Source organism: Quercus lobata, chromosome 10 (genome assembly GCF_001633185.2).
Source record: "Quercus lobata isolate SW786 chromosome 10, ValleyOak3.0 Primary Assembly, whole genome shotgun sequence".
In the NCBI taxonomy this organism is placed as follows: domain Eukaryota; kingdom Viridiplantae; phylum Streptophyta; class Magnoliopsida; order Fagales; family Fagaceae; genus Quercus; species Quercus lobata.
The window spans coordinates 15686115-15701805 of NC_044913.1; the positions used below are offsets into that span (position 1 = coordinate 15686115).

The 15691-nt window shown below is 34.8% G+C and overlaps 2 protein-coding genes across 2 annotated transcripts; one reads left to right on the forward strand and one right to left on the reverse strand.

The window, feature by feature from the left end:
* Nucleotides 1-1350: 1350 nt before the first annotated feature.
* LOC115965439 lies at nt 1351-12452 on the reverse strand. Its single transcript, XM_031084666.1, has 13 exons — nt 10789-12452; nt 10534-10675; nt 10071-10183; nt 9715-9810; nt 9245-9314; nt 8596-8651; nt 6882-6932; nt 6386-6490; nt 6124-6168; nt 5130-5238; nt 3990-4195; nt 2105-2191; nt 1351-1821 (listed from the first exon to the last, which is right to left on the reverse strand). Exons 1-13 carry the CDS (start codon nt 12205-12207, stop codon nt 1657-1659), a joined length of 2664 nt encoding a protein of 887 aa, XP_030940526.1. The 5' UTR covers nt 12208-12452; the 3' UTR covers nt 1351-1656.
* Nucleotides 12453-14552: 2100 nt separating this feature from the next.
* Nucleotides 14553-15290, forward strand: LOC115964400 (BRCA1-associated protein homolog 2-like). Its single transcript, XM_031083717.1, has one exon. It carries the CDS (start codon nt 14553-14555, stop codon nt 15288-15290), a length of 738 nt encoding a protein of 245 aa, XP_030939577.1.
* The last annotated feature ends 401 nt before the right edge of the window (nt 15291-15691 follow it).

A 15691-nucleotide genomic window follows, 5' to 3' on the forward strand; every position in this document is an offset into this window, starting at 1 on the left:
TAAAAATTTGATGTCCCTTTTTTTCTTTAGGTAAGTAATTTTAAGTCCTTAATGGCCATAAATTTTTTTTTCTTAGTAAATGATTTCTTTGAAAGAAAAGAAAATAGCCATAAGGGACTCGCATATCTCACTCTTTAACAAAAACCCAAGAGGGTAAAGGAGATGGGTAACCCCAGACATTACAAGATATGTGCTAGATTATGGACAAGAGAATTAGACTGTCTTGGGGAAATGAGAAGGTTTACTGTGCCACTGTTAGGTAGCAGCGATATAGGAAGAAGATTGTTGAGCAATGGCAAAATTATCTCTGTATCTATTCGACCATATTTACTTCATAAGTTCATATGTCAAGCAGTAGCAAGATAGGAGGGAGGTTGTAGAAGCACTTGTCTGGATCTCCATTCGGTCACAGAGAGAGATTAAAGAAAGAGAACATTTTTTTACCAAAATAAAAGAAAGAAAAAAGAGAACATTTAAAAAGTGTTATTTGTGGGTAGGTTAGAGGGATATGGATAGGAAATTGTACCCGTGCAATTCACCCCTCCCCCACACAAACATTTTTACTATTTTTACATTTTAATTTTAACTGTTTTCACTTTTTTTTAATTTAAGGACTGAGATTAAAAGTTGTTTTTTTAACTCTTAATCTCAACCTTGATAACAATTGAGTATTGCACTTGATGTCAATAAAGATAATACAATAGGAAAGAGAAAAGAAATATTTTAAAATAGTAATTAAAAAAAAAACATTAACCTAGGAAAAATCACAAACAAATAAGATTGCACATCACTTAATATCGGGTGTGTACTCTCAAACAACACCGGTACTAAAATGTTCTGTTCCAGTAACCAATCTAAAACAGTCTCTAAAACAATATTCAAAACTTCAAATAACTAATACTCGAACATGCTAAAAAAAAATATAAATTTTATTACATCACTTTTACAAACTAATGTAACAATAAATATAATTAGTGAATTTCAAATTTATGATAAATAAATATTAGAATTACTTCTTTTTTTAATTGATGCACATCAATTTGTAAGAATTACATAATGAAATTTATAGTATCCTTGGCTACACTCATCTGTCAATAGTTGGCTAACAAGTTACAACAAAAGAATGCGGACGAGAATACAACACAATCGCTATTCAACCAAACCCTCACTCCAATTACAAACCCCACATTTTAGTGTTTTGATCTACCCTTACGCCTAACATCACTGATATTAATTGTTCGGTTGCAAAGACTCACGGTGTTCCAAACCCCAAAAGTTCAAAATGACAAAAAGTCAAATATATATATATATATATATATATATATGTAAGAACAAGCAACGAACAGACAATTTTACTCTGCAAAATTTTTCATTTAGTTATCCTAATAAAAATTATTATTACAACAACATGAAATACAAATCCTCGCAATCAAAAGATTGTGTATGAAAACTATTCAACTTCTAATCAAACAGTCCCCATCCTGACGGTGACACTATATGATTACAGAAATGGGACTGAACCACCCTTTCCTCAACCTCTGCACTAACCACACCAACACCCCCCCCCCCCCCCCCCCCCCCCCCCCCAAAAAAAAAAGAAAAAAAGAAAAAAAAATTATGATACAAGGTGAATTAGGTAAGCATCATTAAATGTACTTATTCCTCCTCCAAACCAAGTCCAATCCGTTGTCGTCTTCTGTCAAAAACTAATTTAAATGATTCACGCTCTGCACGTAATCGCTCTTGGAATATGCTCTGCCTCTTTGACTCACCAGCACCAGAGCTTGGTGCTGGGGTTTCATCACGTAATGGGTTGGACTTCTGCAAGTGTTGAAAGCAAACATGGCAAGCTTACAACTAATTACGATTAAGAAATGAAATAGTAATTTATTTTTGCAGAGAAAATACACACAAGAATGGCAAAAAAAATATTCTATGCTACAAGCACAAAAAGTACACATTCGTGTAAAACAGATATTTTCATGATAGAATGCGGAGTAAAGTAACTTATCCCGAAAGAAAGAAAAATATGAATATAAATAAATAAATATATATATATATATAGTTTAAATTAGTCTTCTAAAAAATCCAGACAGTCACTAACCAAGTTGTATCCAGTGCCAGGTCCAATCACTAAAGATGACACATCTGCCTTCTTGGTTGCATGTAAAGAAAATCCAGTGTTGCCTACCTGTGGAGGGGGTAGTGGGGCAACAAAAGATACAAGCAGCAAAATTAAAAAGCGTAGGCATGCAACTAAACCCAACCCAAAAGTAATTAGAAGAAGCCTTCAGCTGTTAGGATAGATAGCCACCAGGATTATGCAAAGCAATCAGATAGGAGGCTAATTACTTTCTAAGCACACAAGCAAAATCAAAATCAAAACATTTGTAACCTTATTCCTTTATTTAAGTGAAATAACATATTCACCTCTTAGAACAGAGTAACACTATTATCCCTCAAATAGGTCTCTATCAATCCCATTTGTTAAACATCTCTCACTGACACTTAAAAAAGATAAAATGCCTAATAAAAAAGACTTACCAAAAGAATTATACATACAGAGGCAATCAAAATTGCAGAGCCACAATTAACAAACAAAATTCCCCCCAAAACATGCATAGAAATTTCACATTCGCAAATGGGATATAGCTGCAGTTCCTAGAAGTCATCCAGCAGAATTCAAGAAGATAGAGAACAAGCCTTCAGATGCTTAAGATTCCTCCGAGTTAACCACTTCATGTAGTCTCCAATCACTCAATTCATCAAATGCACAACTAATTTCTCATTTTTGAAGTGCCTTGGGTAAACTCTCACCACATAGTTCCACCACAAAGTCCATTTAGCCACATATCATGATTTTATTCATCAATACAAACATATGGTTATGAGCTTTACATTAAAACTCAGTACCTAATTTAATCACATTGATCTCTCATGCACATGTCATTCTCAATAAAATAACCATTTAGTTGCTAACCCAGTCATCACAGAAGATAAAACTCCCATTTAGTTACATTACAACTCAGTACATAATTTAATCATACTGATCTCTTCTCCGCATCTCATTCTCAACAAAAAACCATTTAGTTGCTGACCCACACTGTCATCAATAGAACTGCTACATGTCCAATTAAAATCCAAAAGGATCTATATAGTCTGGTGACTGCCTCTATGGCATAGGTAATCGAAGGTGATAGTCATGAACCACCACAGATAATCAAAAATGTTTAGGCAATCGAAGGTGGTAGCCATGAACAACCATGGATAATCAACAATGTAAACGTATTCTACCTATCATATCACAAAAGATACTCAAGAACTAGATTCCAGAGAGAAATCATATCTTATATCTGCACATATGCATCATACAGTTATTGTTGGTGCGGACAGGGACCAGATAGAGGAAAACACTATTTGGGTGGCAGTAATCTTGATACATATACCATGATATATGTCTTGAGTGAAGCAATCCTTCATGGAGATTACCGGCCTGGTGACACTGCAGTCATTGATTTGGATGCTTCTGGAAATCAGTTTGTCATAAATCTATCAGATAGGAGACACCGTGTGTCTGATTCAGCACCCAAGTTGTAATTAATTTTTGATTTCACGATGTAATTTTATAGGCATAGATATGTCCAACTGTTGTTTGTAGTTTAGATGACAGTCATTCAAGCGTAAATAACTAACATATATCCCCACTGACTATTGAAACCTACTAGCATATTACTTAACTAACTCACCCAAAACAATATACAACTCACTTATGAGAGCCTAATTGCGTTACGATACAATGTCAAAGAAATTTGAAGTTTTCCATGTCTGTTTCTCAATTCTCTCAAACACATAACAAATGCACCAGATACCAACATGCGCATATTAAAAATAGCGAGAATCAGTTTAAAATTATGATCAAGCAAAATACATGAACATTCATATGTAATCTAAAGTGGTAAAAAATAATAGCACTAACTAAAAACAAATACCTTGTCAGCCCAACGTACAGATTTTGCACCCTTGCCATATGCTTGAATCAATCCAGAAAGAGCATTTACATTACCTTTCACACGTTCAGTTCTTTCAGTATCTTCTTCATCTAAATCATCTGACCATTTACTCCTACCTAATTCTTTCACTTCTTCCGTCAGATGGTCTCCTTCAGAGTCCCATCTATTCCCATCCTTTGAAGAATCTAAAGATTAAAATACTCAAGCACATTAATAATATTTTTTTATCACAGTCAGTCCTTAATGGATTTACGAACAATGAATTAAGCAATGACTTCTGTATTTGTACAATGCGGAGAAGGATTTTGCAATATTAGTATTAGATATTTCTTCTATAAAAAATTTGGTACTTGCCTAGAGGACATTCTAAAAAGTAAACAACAAACAATTAGATTTTTTTTTTTTTTTTTTTTTTTTTGAGAAGGAATTAGAATTTAAATTTGATAGTATAGAATAATGAACAAGCACACTCATTAGAGATCAAATCATACCTAGACGTATAAAGTTCATCATTTACCCAGCTGACCCAGCCTTAACCAAGCTTAAACATTAAAAACAAAAGGAAAAGGGGAGGTGAAAAAAAGAATAATCAATATAGACAATGCTAACTCCAACTGGCATGACACAATCCTTGTTTTCAATGAGTGTCTTGATTTTATTTTTTTTTTTCCTTTTTATCCTTTTCAATTTTAATTGCAGATCTTCCACATCCACATTCCTTGATTTCTTCTTATGTCAAATGTGGTTAGAGATATATTAACAAAAGCGAATTTTTTTAGGGAAAACAAGTCACGAAAGAAAAATTATGGAACATTTGTGTAAAATTCATTCTTACCTAACCGGATCAATCCAACCCAGCCTTAATGCAAGCTCAAACATTATACAGGAAAAAGGCACATAAGAAATAGACACACTTTTAAAGAATCTATTATAAGGATTCTAAGTGTAAAGCAAAGAGTGGCGTTAAAGATACAAAAGTATACTTGCTAAATGCATATAAATGCAGAGGCAGTAATACTATGGAAAACACACAAATAGAGATACATACAACCCCCGAGTCAAACCATATCAGATAAAATCAATATTATGTAAGGTATAAAGCCAAGGATTGATGCATACCATCAGGTGTATCTTCTCCTAGAGGAGGTACTATGTTATTCTCAGGCATTCTTTCTTGCAGTCCAGATAAATTTCCATCAACATCCTCATCTTCCATGTCCATTTCTACCTGCCAGAATTACATGCAAAATGAATCTTAGATCAAAGCAATTAAAACACTGACTAAAAAGTTCCCTATCCCATAGGAAATTAATTAATAAGAAGCACAACACTAAACAATGAGAGGCTATAGCTCATATATAGATACAAAAACAGAGTAGATTTTACAATTTTTTTCCTTAAAAGGCTAAACTATTCCTATAAATTATACAGCAAAACAAATAATCTGTCAGAAAGATTGCACTGAATATAAGCACCAACTATTCTGTATAAATAAAAGTGAAGAAAGCTTTAAATTCATACTGACAAATCTTGAGTGGTATGGAAACTAATTTTGATTGGTCCGGATTGAGATGACTATAACAGCCTAAAGGCCATAATAATTTTAAAAGTCCATGCTACATGGTTTGAGGGCCTCAAGGCTTCTTTATTGTTAAGTTGCACATGCAACATGTGGTTCTTGAACCAATAACCTCACCCTCAATCCCATAATTATGAAAGGAGGAAGTGCCACTTGAGCTATAGCTCATTGGAAAATATCCCAATATAAAAGTGAAAGTCATAATTGGCCACCCATCTCTGATATATCTCTCATAGAATTTGACAATAATATACCTCCATCAGCCTGCAACAAGTATAGAAATAGATAGGGAGAGAGGGGGGGTGGGGAGACCCAAAGCTCAGTGAATGTGTGTATTATAATGAGAATCGTGCCTTGTATGGTGTTTCACTTGAAAATATAATAACCGACAAAACTAATGAAAATAAATTTTCATTTACATTTGGTAGAATTGATGGGCATGTTTTAGCTATTCAAGCATTTCACACCAGAATATATGCTAAAAAAATTATATTTTTAATAAAGAATAAAAGAAGGTAAGTAATACTAAGTTACCTCTTGAATTCCACTTTCTTTCAGGTCATCCCCATGGAATAATGTCTGTAAAGACAGCAAAAATACAGCATCAATATCCAAGTAGCGAAGCAACCACAAATTGTTTCTTAAAAATCTTCAAACTTCTTCGGTTAGTGCACTAACTAACAGAATACAGCATTTTCTTCTATTAAAAATGACCAAACTAGTTAAGTTCATCTGAATTCCATTAAATATTTTTACCCACCCCAAAACAAAAACTAAGACCATTATTACAACAAACCTTGACATCAAGTTGCAAGTACAAAGATGGAGCTTCCTCCCATTGCCTGGCCATTTTTTCAACATCATCTTGGGTAAAACCATGCACATTCCTAGCTGCACAGCCCTAAAATCCAAAAACAAAAAAAATACAAATAAAATCATTCCTCAATTTCGAGATAAGTTTTTCTACTTCATACAGAGAATTACTAAATGCCATCATTAGGACCCCCAAAAAGACACCTTTTACCAAGACCAGGAAAAAGCAAGCAACACAATTGAACCACTAGACCATTCTTGCGCTAGAGCATCATTTAAACAGATTTTACATGCAGGATGCCACCTAATAAAATGTATGCCAATTTCAACAGGAAATTTGACTGGCAAGAATACGAACTGAAATTCTTGCACTGGACATAATAGAACCAAACATTGAATGACAATAGCATGCAGTGAATGAAGGATAATTTAAAATGGTGATAAACCAAACTAGTAACTGTCAAGTAACACAAACTTACCGCAGGGTCCTTATATGTAGCTTCTAATATGTAAACTTCATAACCCGAACTCTGGCAATAAAGAAGAAAGGGAGCAATGAGTGAAGCAAATAATAAAATAATAACACCACAAGCTACCACTGCTTCAACCATCCTCAAAGACATAGAAACACACTAGTAGGAAATAGCAGTAGAAAGAACATTGGTTTCCAGATGGAAACAGTAAATGAAAAATTCTCATATTTGGTGCCTGCATGGATCAGCTTCCTTAAAACAGGCAAAGATATTCACATAGACAATAGTTCCTTGAATATTCACCAACTCCCACCATCTTATGATTAATAAACAAAACATGCAAACAGCATTATCATATAGTTTGGAAAAGAAATAAAACATTAGGCGAAACAGAATTCAAGGTAGCTGCTTGCATCAAATAGCATGAAGATATGTACAGGAAGATGCATCCTTTTGTATGAAAATTCAACCAAATTTTCTAATATTTTGGCAAGGGACAAAAAACCATTGAAATTTTGTCATCAATTTTTCTTAAAGTATAGTTATCAGATTGAACCAAATCTTTGACTAGCCACACCAAATTTAAGAAGAAAAAAAAGGCCAAAGGGCAGCTAGGCATTGCAAATTTTGAGCCAAAACAAATTCATGCACAGCAAAATACCAATAACTAGGTTAATTATAACAAGACCCAACACCATGCAACAATGCAATACAAAATCTATTTTTATTACTTCTCGTTTAAAATGTAACCAAACAATTTCATCTACTACAATTCACCATATCAAGACTGGACAATATGATTTGTTGTGTAAGACTGTGAAGAATGCCAAAAGACAAAATGCACTATTTACTATAAAGTCAAAAGCACCCAATTAGCAATTCACAATAACATACAAGAACACCTTCCTCAAAATATGACAGCTCACAAGCACACCGAGACCTTACACACAAACAAGACACTGAAAACTACACAAGTAAGCTTGGCAAAACAAGTGACACCAGCACAATCCACCTTACACCTGACACACTGCCACAGGGACTTTTCATAACTCACTCATAAGTCATTCCTAACATCTCAAACACGTACTTCTAGAATGGAAGTGTAAGGCATGTGTGATTTTTCTAGTGGCTGAAAATTAGTCATTGGGGAAAATATCTAAGAAGGAGAAGAATTGCTGAGAGCAAGCACTGATTTTCAGGTATGGTTTTTACAGAACTATGCAAAGAATTATTTTGTGCAGAAAATTATGGATCAGATGCAAAACTTGAGGTCGGGACAAACCATATAAGGCTCATTTTATGTGTCCCCAAACAGGAATGTAAGTCTCCTATTTAACTTGAATAAAACCTTTTAGTATAATAAAAAGATTTATCCAGGAAGACCATTGATAGAAAACAGAACTTGTGAATATTACAGCATTGAAAACATCAACACAACCATAACTACAATAAACTCACTTTGACCAATTTCCAAAATAAAAAATAAAAATAAATAAAAGTAAAACAGCCCATATTCACAGACTGGGCACATCAGTAATTTCCTCTAACAACCATTCCAGATAAAGTCAAAGTAAGAAAGTATATATCAACAGTAAAATCAGCTAAGGTACATGAAACATAAGCTACCATCCACGCTATGTTGGGTGTATTTCAATTTTATTGAGTCTTCACTTCAGAACACATGGCAGAGGTTGTTAAAAAGAGAGAATTGAGGGTATACCTTTCCAATTGCCCAAAACTGAGCAAAATCAGCTACCCGCAGATTGCGGTCATCCACTAAGACGAAGCACACATACCACCAACAAAAGGGTCAATAGCCGAAGAAAACTGCATCCGTTGTTAGTGAAAATGAAGGCAGTGCATGGGCACTGCATCACCACTTTATCTATAATCAAACTATATTATTGAACTTATTGAATGCTGAAACAAGCCAGCATAACCAGCAGAACCATTTATACCTTTAATTCCTTTATCTTATATCTATGCCGAAGGTTGAAATTTTTTTTAAAGAAAATAGAAAAATATTTCACTTTCTTGAATTATTAGGCATTCTATATACACCTGTGCTCTACAGGAGATAAATTCATAAAAGCCTATGGCTTGGTGCCAGCACTAGCATCAAAACCAAGTAATTTAATATGACTAGTAGGAAACACGTCAACATAATTAAATAAGAGGACATGACGTCACCAAATTGAGTACAAGATTTAAAACAGAAAATGAAGTAATTACATCTTCTAAACTCTCAATAAAGCAACTAAACTTAGAGACACCCATACCATAAAGAATGGAAGTGATAAAAAAATTAAACAATGCTATAATTATTTAATCTTCGAATTAATCAGAGATTTAGAATAGAAAATGCTTACCAATAATGAAGGTGAAACCCCCCTCCTCAAGGGTCTTCTTGAATGCTTTCAACATGCTTGAACGATATGCCTGTCGTATATTGCATTAGTATTTGAGAAAATATAAAGAAATATACATTTAGACGCACAAACCCACATGCATATACACAATACATCATTTGGAGGCAAATGCTTAATAGATATCAGTGATTACTTGCATTAACAGACAAGTGAAAATATCAACAGTTTGAGGATACATATACGATACGTAACTTGATAAGCCCAAATACAGTAATAAAATAAAACAAAAGCGATTGCCACACACCAAGTAATACCATCTCTCATGATAGGGAAAAAAAGGAATTGGGGGAAGAAATGACAATGGTAATAGTTAAAAATAAACCTCAGAGAACTTGATTTGCCAATCTATTCATATGCATTGGTAAGTTTTACATGTTGAAACAATGTTCCAGACGAAACAAAATGCATACCTCCTCCATTTCAGGTTCATAACAATACTCCATCACCATCTTCATTATTGGTTTCTTGCCTCTAACAGAACTCTTTGAAGCATCACCTTCCTCAATCTTCAGGGCAGAAAAAAAAAAAATCTTACTAATATATTATATATTTTGGTAAGTATATATTCTATGTTGTTTAAACCTTACAAAACAAAAGGCATGAAGGGACTCCTTCTTGTTTTAAGTTAAGAAAATGATTTTATTCAAAAGAGGAGAGATATCAAATGTACCATGTGTGCATTTGAACCACTCCTAAATAATTACAAGCTAGAACTCAAATGATTCTATATTGATAATCAAACAGACAAAAAAAGCCAACAACAAACCTTTTCAACCTCAGTCATGAAATAATCATCCATAGAATGAATACGTGGAGCATGACCACCGTTTTCCACCTCAAGGTCACGTAACATCTTTGCTAAGTAGCTCTTCCCACTACCTGAAAGTATGAGAAATGCAACAAGTTTTCCATAATATGATTCATAAACTTGGAGACTTGGTTGACTGGAAATGAAGACAAATTTTCTAACACACACACACACACACGAGGTATGAGTTTTGTTAAATAATACAGAAGAAAATAAAATTTAAAAAAAAAAAAAAAAAAAAAAAAAAAAAAGGATTAAGATTAAAACAACATTTGTTTACAGATGAAGAACAAGTATTCACAAAATTTACAGAGTATATTAATCATTATTAACTTTACAGAATTACAGCAACATCATTCCTCAAAGTCTAGTAATGAAACTAGCAAAAGATGCATAAAAGTGCACAATCAAAATAAGATACCTGGAAGCCCTCGAAGGATTATCACAATATGATCAGGGCGGGTAGCTCGATGTGGCCGCTTAAATAAGTGGGAAGCATCAATAACTTTTGGCTTATCTGAAGATAATTGCTTTAGAGAAAAAGGTTGCCCATCCCCCACAGCCTGCTTAGAAAAAATTCAGTGGATCGTTTGAGATTTCTTAGAAGTAAAGAGTAAAGAGATGAGTCAAGGGGCAGTGCTGAAAATACAAAACACATGTCACAAGGCAACCATACCTCTGAAAAAAAGCCAGTGGAAGCATGCATAAGAGGTTTATTATGGTAATAGGGTGGTGGGCTCAAAGAGTGGGCCTTGGGAATGGGTTGATAAGATGTAGGCACCATGGCCGATGAACTAACAGCAACAGGAAAAAGAGAAGCAGTTGTTTTAGGTGGTGAAGAGTATGCTTTCAACTCTGAAGAAGGGCGAAATGTCGGGTCAAAAGGAAGAGGTGGTGGTGGAGAAGCTGGAATAGGAGGCTGCCCACTATAAAACCGAGAAGCCTCCGTTTGACCCGTATTTTCAAAAACCATGCTACCACCAGAAGGTGATTGAAAGTATCCTCCACGCTCATTCAGATTTGGAGCACCATGTTGAGTAACTCCAGGCATACTATGATGCCGAATTGGACCACGATTGCCATCTTTTGATTGAAAACCAACATCAAGTGGCTGTCTCGTATCAACAGGATACTGCATTCCATAGGGTTGTTGTTGCTGCTGATTTTTAGGACCATAATTATCCATTGCAACACTGCCTCTTTGTTCAGGGTACATAACACTTGGTCCATGCCAATTATTCATATGAGAATACCTCAATTCACTTTCTGGCACAGAATCACTAACTTGCCGCCATTGCGGATTATGGGTATTATGATAATGATCATTAGGAACTTCAGAGCCCGGATAAGGTGGCACGCACTGAGATATATGCTGAGGAGGAGGAGGAGGAGGAGGAGGCGCCTGATCCACATTATTAATCCCATATCTAGAAGAATGCACAAATTCTTCTTCATTGAGAAACCCATTCCTATTACTCTGCATATATGGTTGCCCTACTCTATCACCGGGACCAAACCTTGGGTCATGGAAATTATTCATCTCCATATTCCTAACACCCATTGGTCCCAATTCACTCCTACTCTCCCAAGAACCATCAAATTTTCCATAATTCCCATCAAAACCTAAACTTTCTTGAACATATCTGTTGGTTTCGTGATTATTCATCCCCAGCATCGGTCCACCCAATGAGCTACCATGATCACGAATTAGCTTCAACCTACGCTCAATATCAGAAGAAACCCCAACAGAATTCTGATTATTAGATTGCATATCATCAACCCTAGGTCTTTTAGAGTTCCTATCATACTCATCTGCGAATCCATTACTGTAAGACTGTTGTAACTGAAATTGATTGTAGGGTTCTCTATCTAAGCTAGGGTTTCTATGCCACGGCGGGCGGGGCGGACCCGTGGGCAAAAGGTGCGCGTCGAATGGGGGTCTAGGGTTTTGAATTTGATTGAAAGGACGGCAAAATGGGAAGTGGGAATTTGAGCAGGTGGGACAGATGTTACCTGGAATTGGCATGGGACGCCATTGTTGTTGTTGTTGTTGTTGATGATGATGGTGATGATGATGATGGTGGTGATGGTCCATTTTTGGATCTTGATCTGACCGATTCGGAGAAAGTAAAAACCCTAGAATTTTTGGGGGAGATTGAAAGTTTTAATGTTTTGAATCAGGAATTTGAAGAAAGAAACAGAGAAGAAGGCAGAGTCATGTGTGGGGCTATAGGTATGGAAGCTTCTAGAGAGGGAAAAAAGAACAAGAAAGAAAAAACTCTGTTCTTTTGCATTTCAAAGTGCACTATTTTCCTTTTCTAACACCTAACTGTACAGTCCTCGTCTTGTGAGTTGTGATAGAATTTATGCCCACTAATTAAATTCATTCAAGGGGAAGAAATTTAACCAGACCAAAAATAAATAAAAAATGAGCATAGTATTTTTTTTTTTTTTTTTTTGGGTGTGGTGTAAAAATTGCTATTAATTTTTGTTGTACTCTTTATAAAATTTATTTTTTATAAATAAAATTGTGTTGATGATTTTAAGGTAACTTTCTTATAATTTTATTTAGATATTTTAAGACAAGTGAATTAAATTTTGTTTCATTATCCCTATATATTAACAAGATTAAAAAAAATAATTATGACTTCAAAAATGTCAAAAATATCTCTAATCTAATTAGATAATCTTTATTCTTAAAAAATAAAAAAAAATAAGGTTAAAATTGTAATTCAACAAAATTTAAAAACAAAAAATAACTACTCGAGAAATTTTTTTCCTAAAAATTAACACACTCTTTATTTAAATATATCTCACACATGTTTGATACATTTTTTCTTAAAAACTAACACACACTAAACCCATAAGTTTACTCATTTTCAAATCTTAAGTTTTAATTTCTTAGAATTCCTTTCCTCTGTAATCTCACTAACAATAAATAAATTTACATTGAAAAATTATATTAAACTCAAAATAAAAAATAAAAAGTCTTATCGCACGTGCGGAGGCTTTTTATTAAATTTTGTTTCATTATTAATATTTAAATAAATATATTAAAATGATAATATCAACCTTTTTTTAGGATATTGATGTTTATTATAATTCCAAATCATTTATTTTAAAATTAAAAGACTTAGCTTGAATCTAGTGTCAAGTTGCATTGATCTATCTAACACATATTTACAAGTACATATAAAATAAATTTAGAATACTAAAAATCTAGATCAAATATTTTTAAATAAATAGACATTTTAAGAGCTAGGATCTTATACCTTTCTATTCCATAAAAAGGGGGGGGGGGGGGGGGGAAATTAGGTGTGGCGTAGGGATGGCAATTTTTCCCCGCCCCTCCCAGCTTCGCCCCGCGCGGATTTTCCCCACCCCGCAAAGGCGGTGGGGCGGGGATGGAGCAAGATTTTAGCCCCATACCACGGGGCGGGGCGGGGATGGGTTTAGACTTTTTAGACCCACCTCGCCCCGCCCCACCCCGCCCCGCCCCGCATTACTAAGGGTTATAATTGCAAATTTTTCATACCCTAAAACCCTACTATTTAAAAAAACATATTAATATTAGTATATTTTATTCTATCCAATGTAATTCTCTGTCTTTATTTTGTTATGTGTTATACTATGAGATTTTTTTTTTTTTTTTTTTTTATGATTGTCTTGTTAAACACTTGGATAGATTATTCAATTTTTTCTAAAAATTGATTTGATCTGATGGGATAAATTTGTAATTTCAAGTATATTTTTATTAATGAAATAAGTTTCATTAAAAAAATTGTATTAGTTGTAGGGCAAATTAACAAAAAGTAGAGTATTACGAGGTGGGGCAGGGCTTCGCGGGGCCCCAAGGGACGGGGATGGGGTGAGAAAGTATTCATCGTCATGCGGGGCGGGACGGGGATGGGGTAAGATAAAACCATGCGGAGCGGGGACGAAGACCCCATCCTTCGGCCCCGCCCCGCCCCATTGCCATCCCTAGTGTGGCGGTGTAGGTGACAATTAATAGTAGGCTGATTATAAGCGTAAATTGGGGTATTTTATTTTTTTAAGAAAAGTTTAAATAATATTACTAATTGGTTTCCCTTTTTTGTTTTTAGAAAACAAAGACAGTATATTAATTGGTTTCCTAAACCTAGTAGACATAGGAAATATATTCTTGTGGTTTTTAATTTTTGTTATTTCCTAAAGCATAAAGTTAAAAAAACGTGTTGGTAACTTAATTGGTCTCCGAGAAGGATTTGGAAATTTGAACTCTAGTCGGTTTCCCCAACAAGGCTATATATAAATACTTGAATAGGCATAGGTTGGGTCTCAAATCTCAATCAAAAACTCTCAGTTTCTCTCGCAATTTCTTGAAATTGTTACCATATTAGCATCCTCTTATATACGTTTTCTTTCCCTGTTGCTCGTTGCTTTCCAAGTAAACATTCAACCATGTCTCTCAACTTCTCCAGAACTTGTGATTTCCAGATATGGCAGCGGCCAAGCCAACCCACCAACCAGCAACAGCCTCAGATTGAGGTGGACGACAAGTCCAATGTCTTCCTCATCGAATTTCACATAACTAAGGTAGATCAGTGGAAGAACTACATCGGCAACAGCCAAGAACCAGTGTCTTCCTACGAAGACACTAAATCCGATACTAAATTGGTATTTCTTTCCAAACGTGAAGTGATGTCGCAAGATATCAATGGTGGTTGCTTGTGCTCTTTGCTTAGAAAGTTCGAGATCCCAGTGGAAGATCATGGTACTATGATACGACAAATTGTTGGATTGGCTGGGACATCAACGATGCCCATTGTTGTGAACATAATACACGTGTACTTAATGGAAATATTGGTGCCTAATAGTTATATGGAAATATTGGCACTGCCTATTGTGGATCCGGTGCGCGATTACGATACCATAATTTTGGACTCCATGGAGACTTACGAGCCTAAGTCCATTCCAGCGACTAAATCTTCTATTGAGGCTTTGGAGAAGATTATGTTTCAGCCGAGTTCAAACTCGATTCAAGAATGTAGCATCTGCTTGGAAGAGTTTCAGACAGGTTTCGCAGTCACTCGCATGCCGTGTTCACATGTTTATCACGGAAAATGTATCGCCAAGTGGTTGCAGACGAGTCACTTCTGTCCTTTGTGCCGATACCCAATGCCACATTATGCCTCATAGAGTTTTGGGTCAATGTTGTTTCTTTGTATAGATTAGTTGTTAATTGAAGTTTGTATTTTTTAATAGTAGCCGTTATGAAAAATTTTGTACCAAGATCTTTTTCTTTTTTTTTGAAACCTTTGTACCAAGATCTTGAAATCGTGAGAGTTCGTTCAAAACTCTTAGACTAATCTTTTCTTGATTAATTGTCCCTTTTTTTTGGTGAGATTGCAATTTCAAAATTTCTATTTTAGTTGCTTCTTTTTACTTAATTACCTAGTTAGAGAGCTTAAAGAACATTCATTCTTTTGAATATACATAATTGGAATTGAACCTTTTGGGTTCGGATTTAAGAATTAAGCAATTTAAATTAAAAAAAAACATACTGAGAATGCCTAGCTAATGTATGGGCTGCCCGGTTT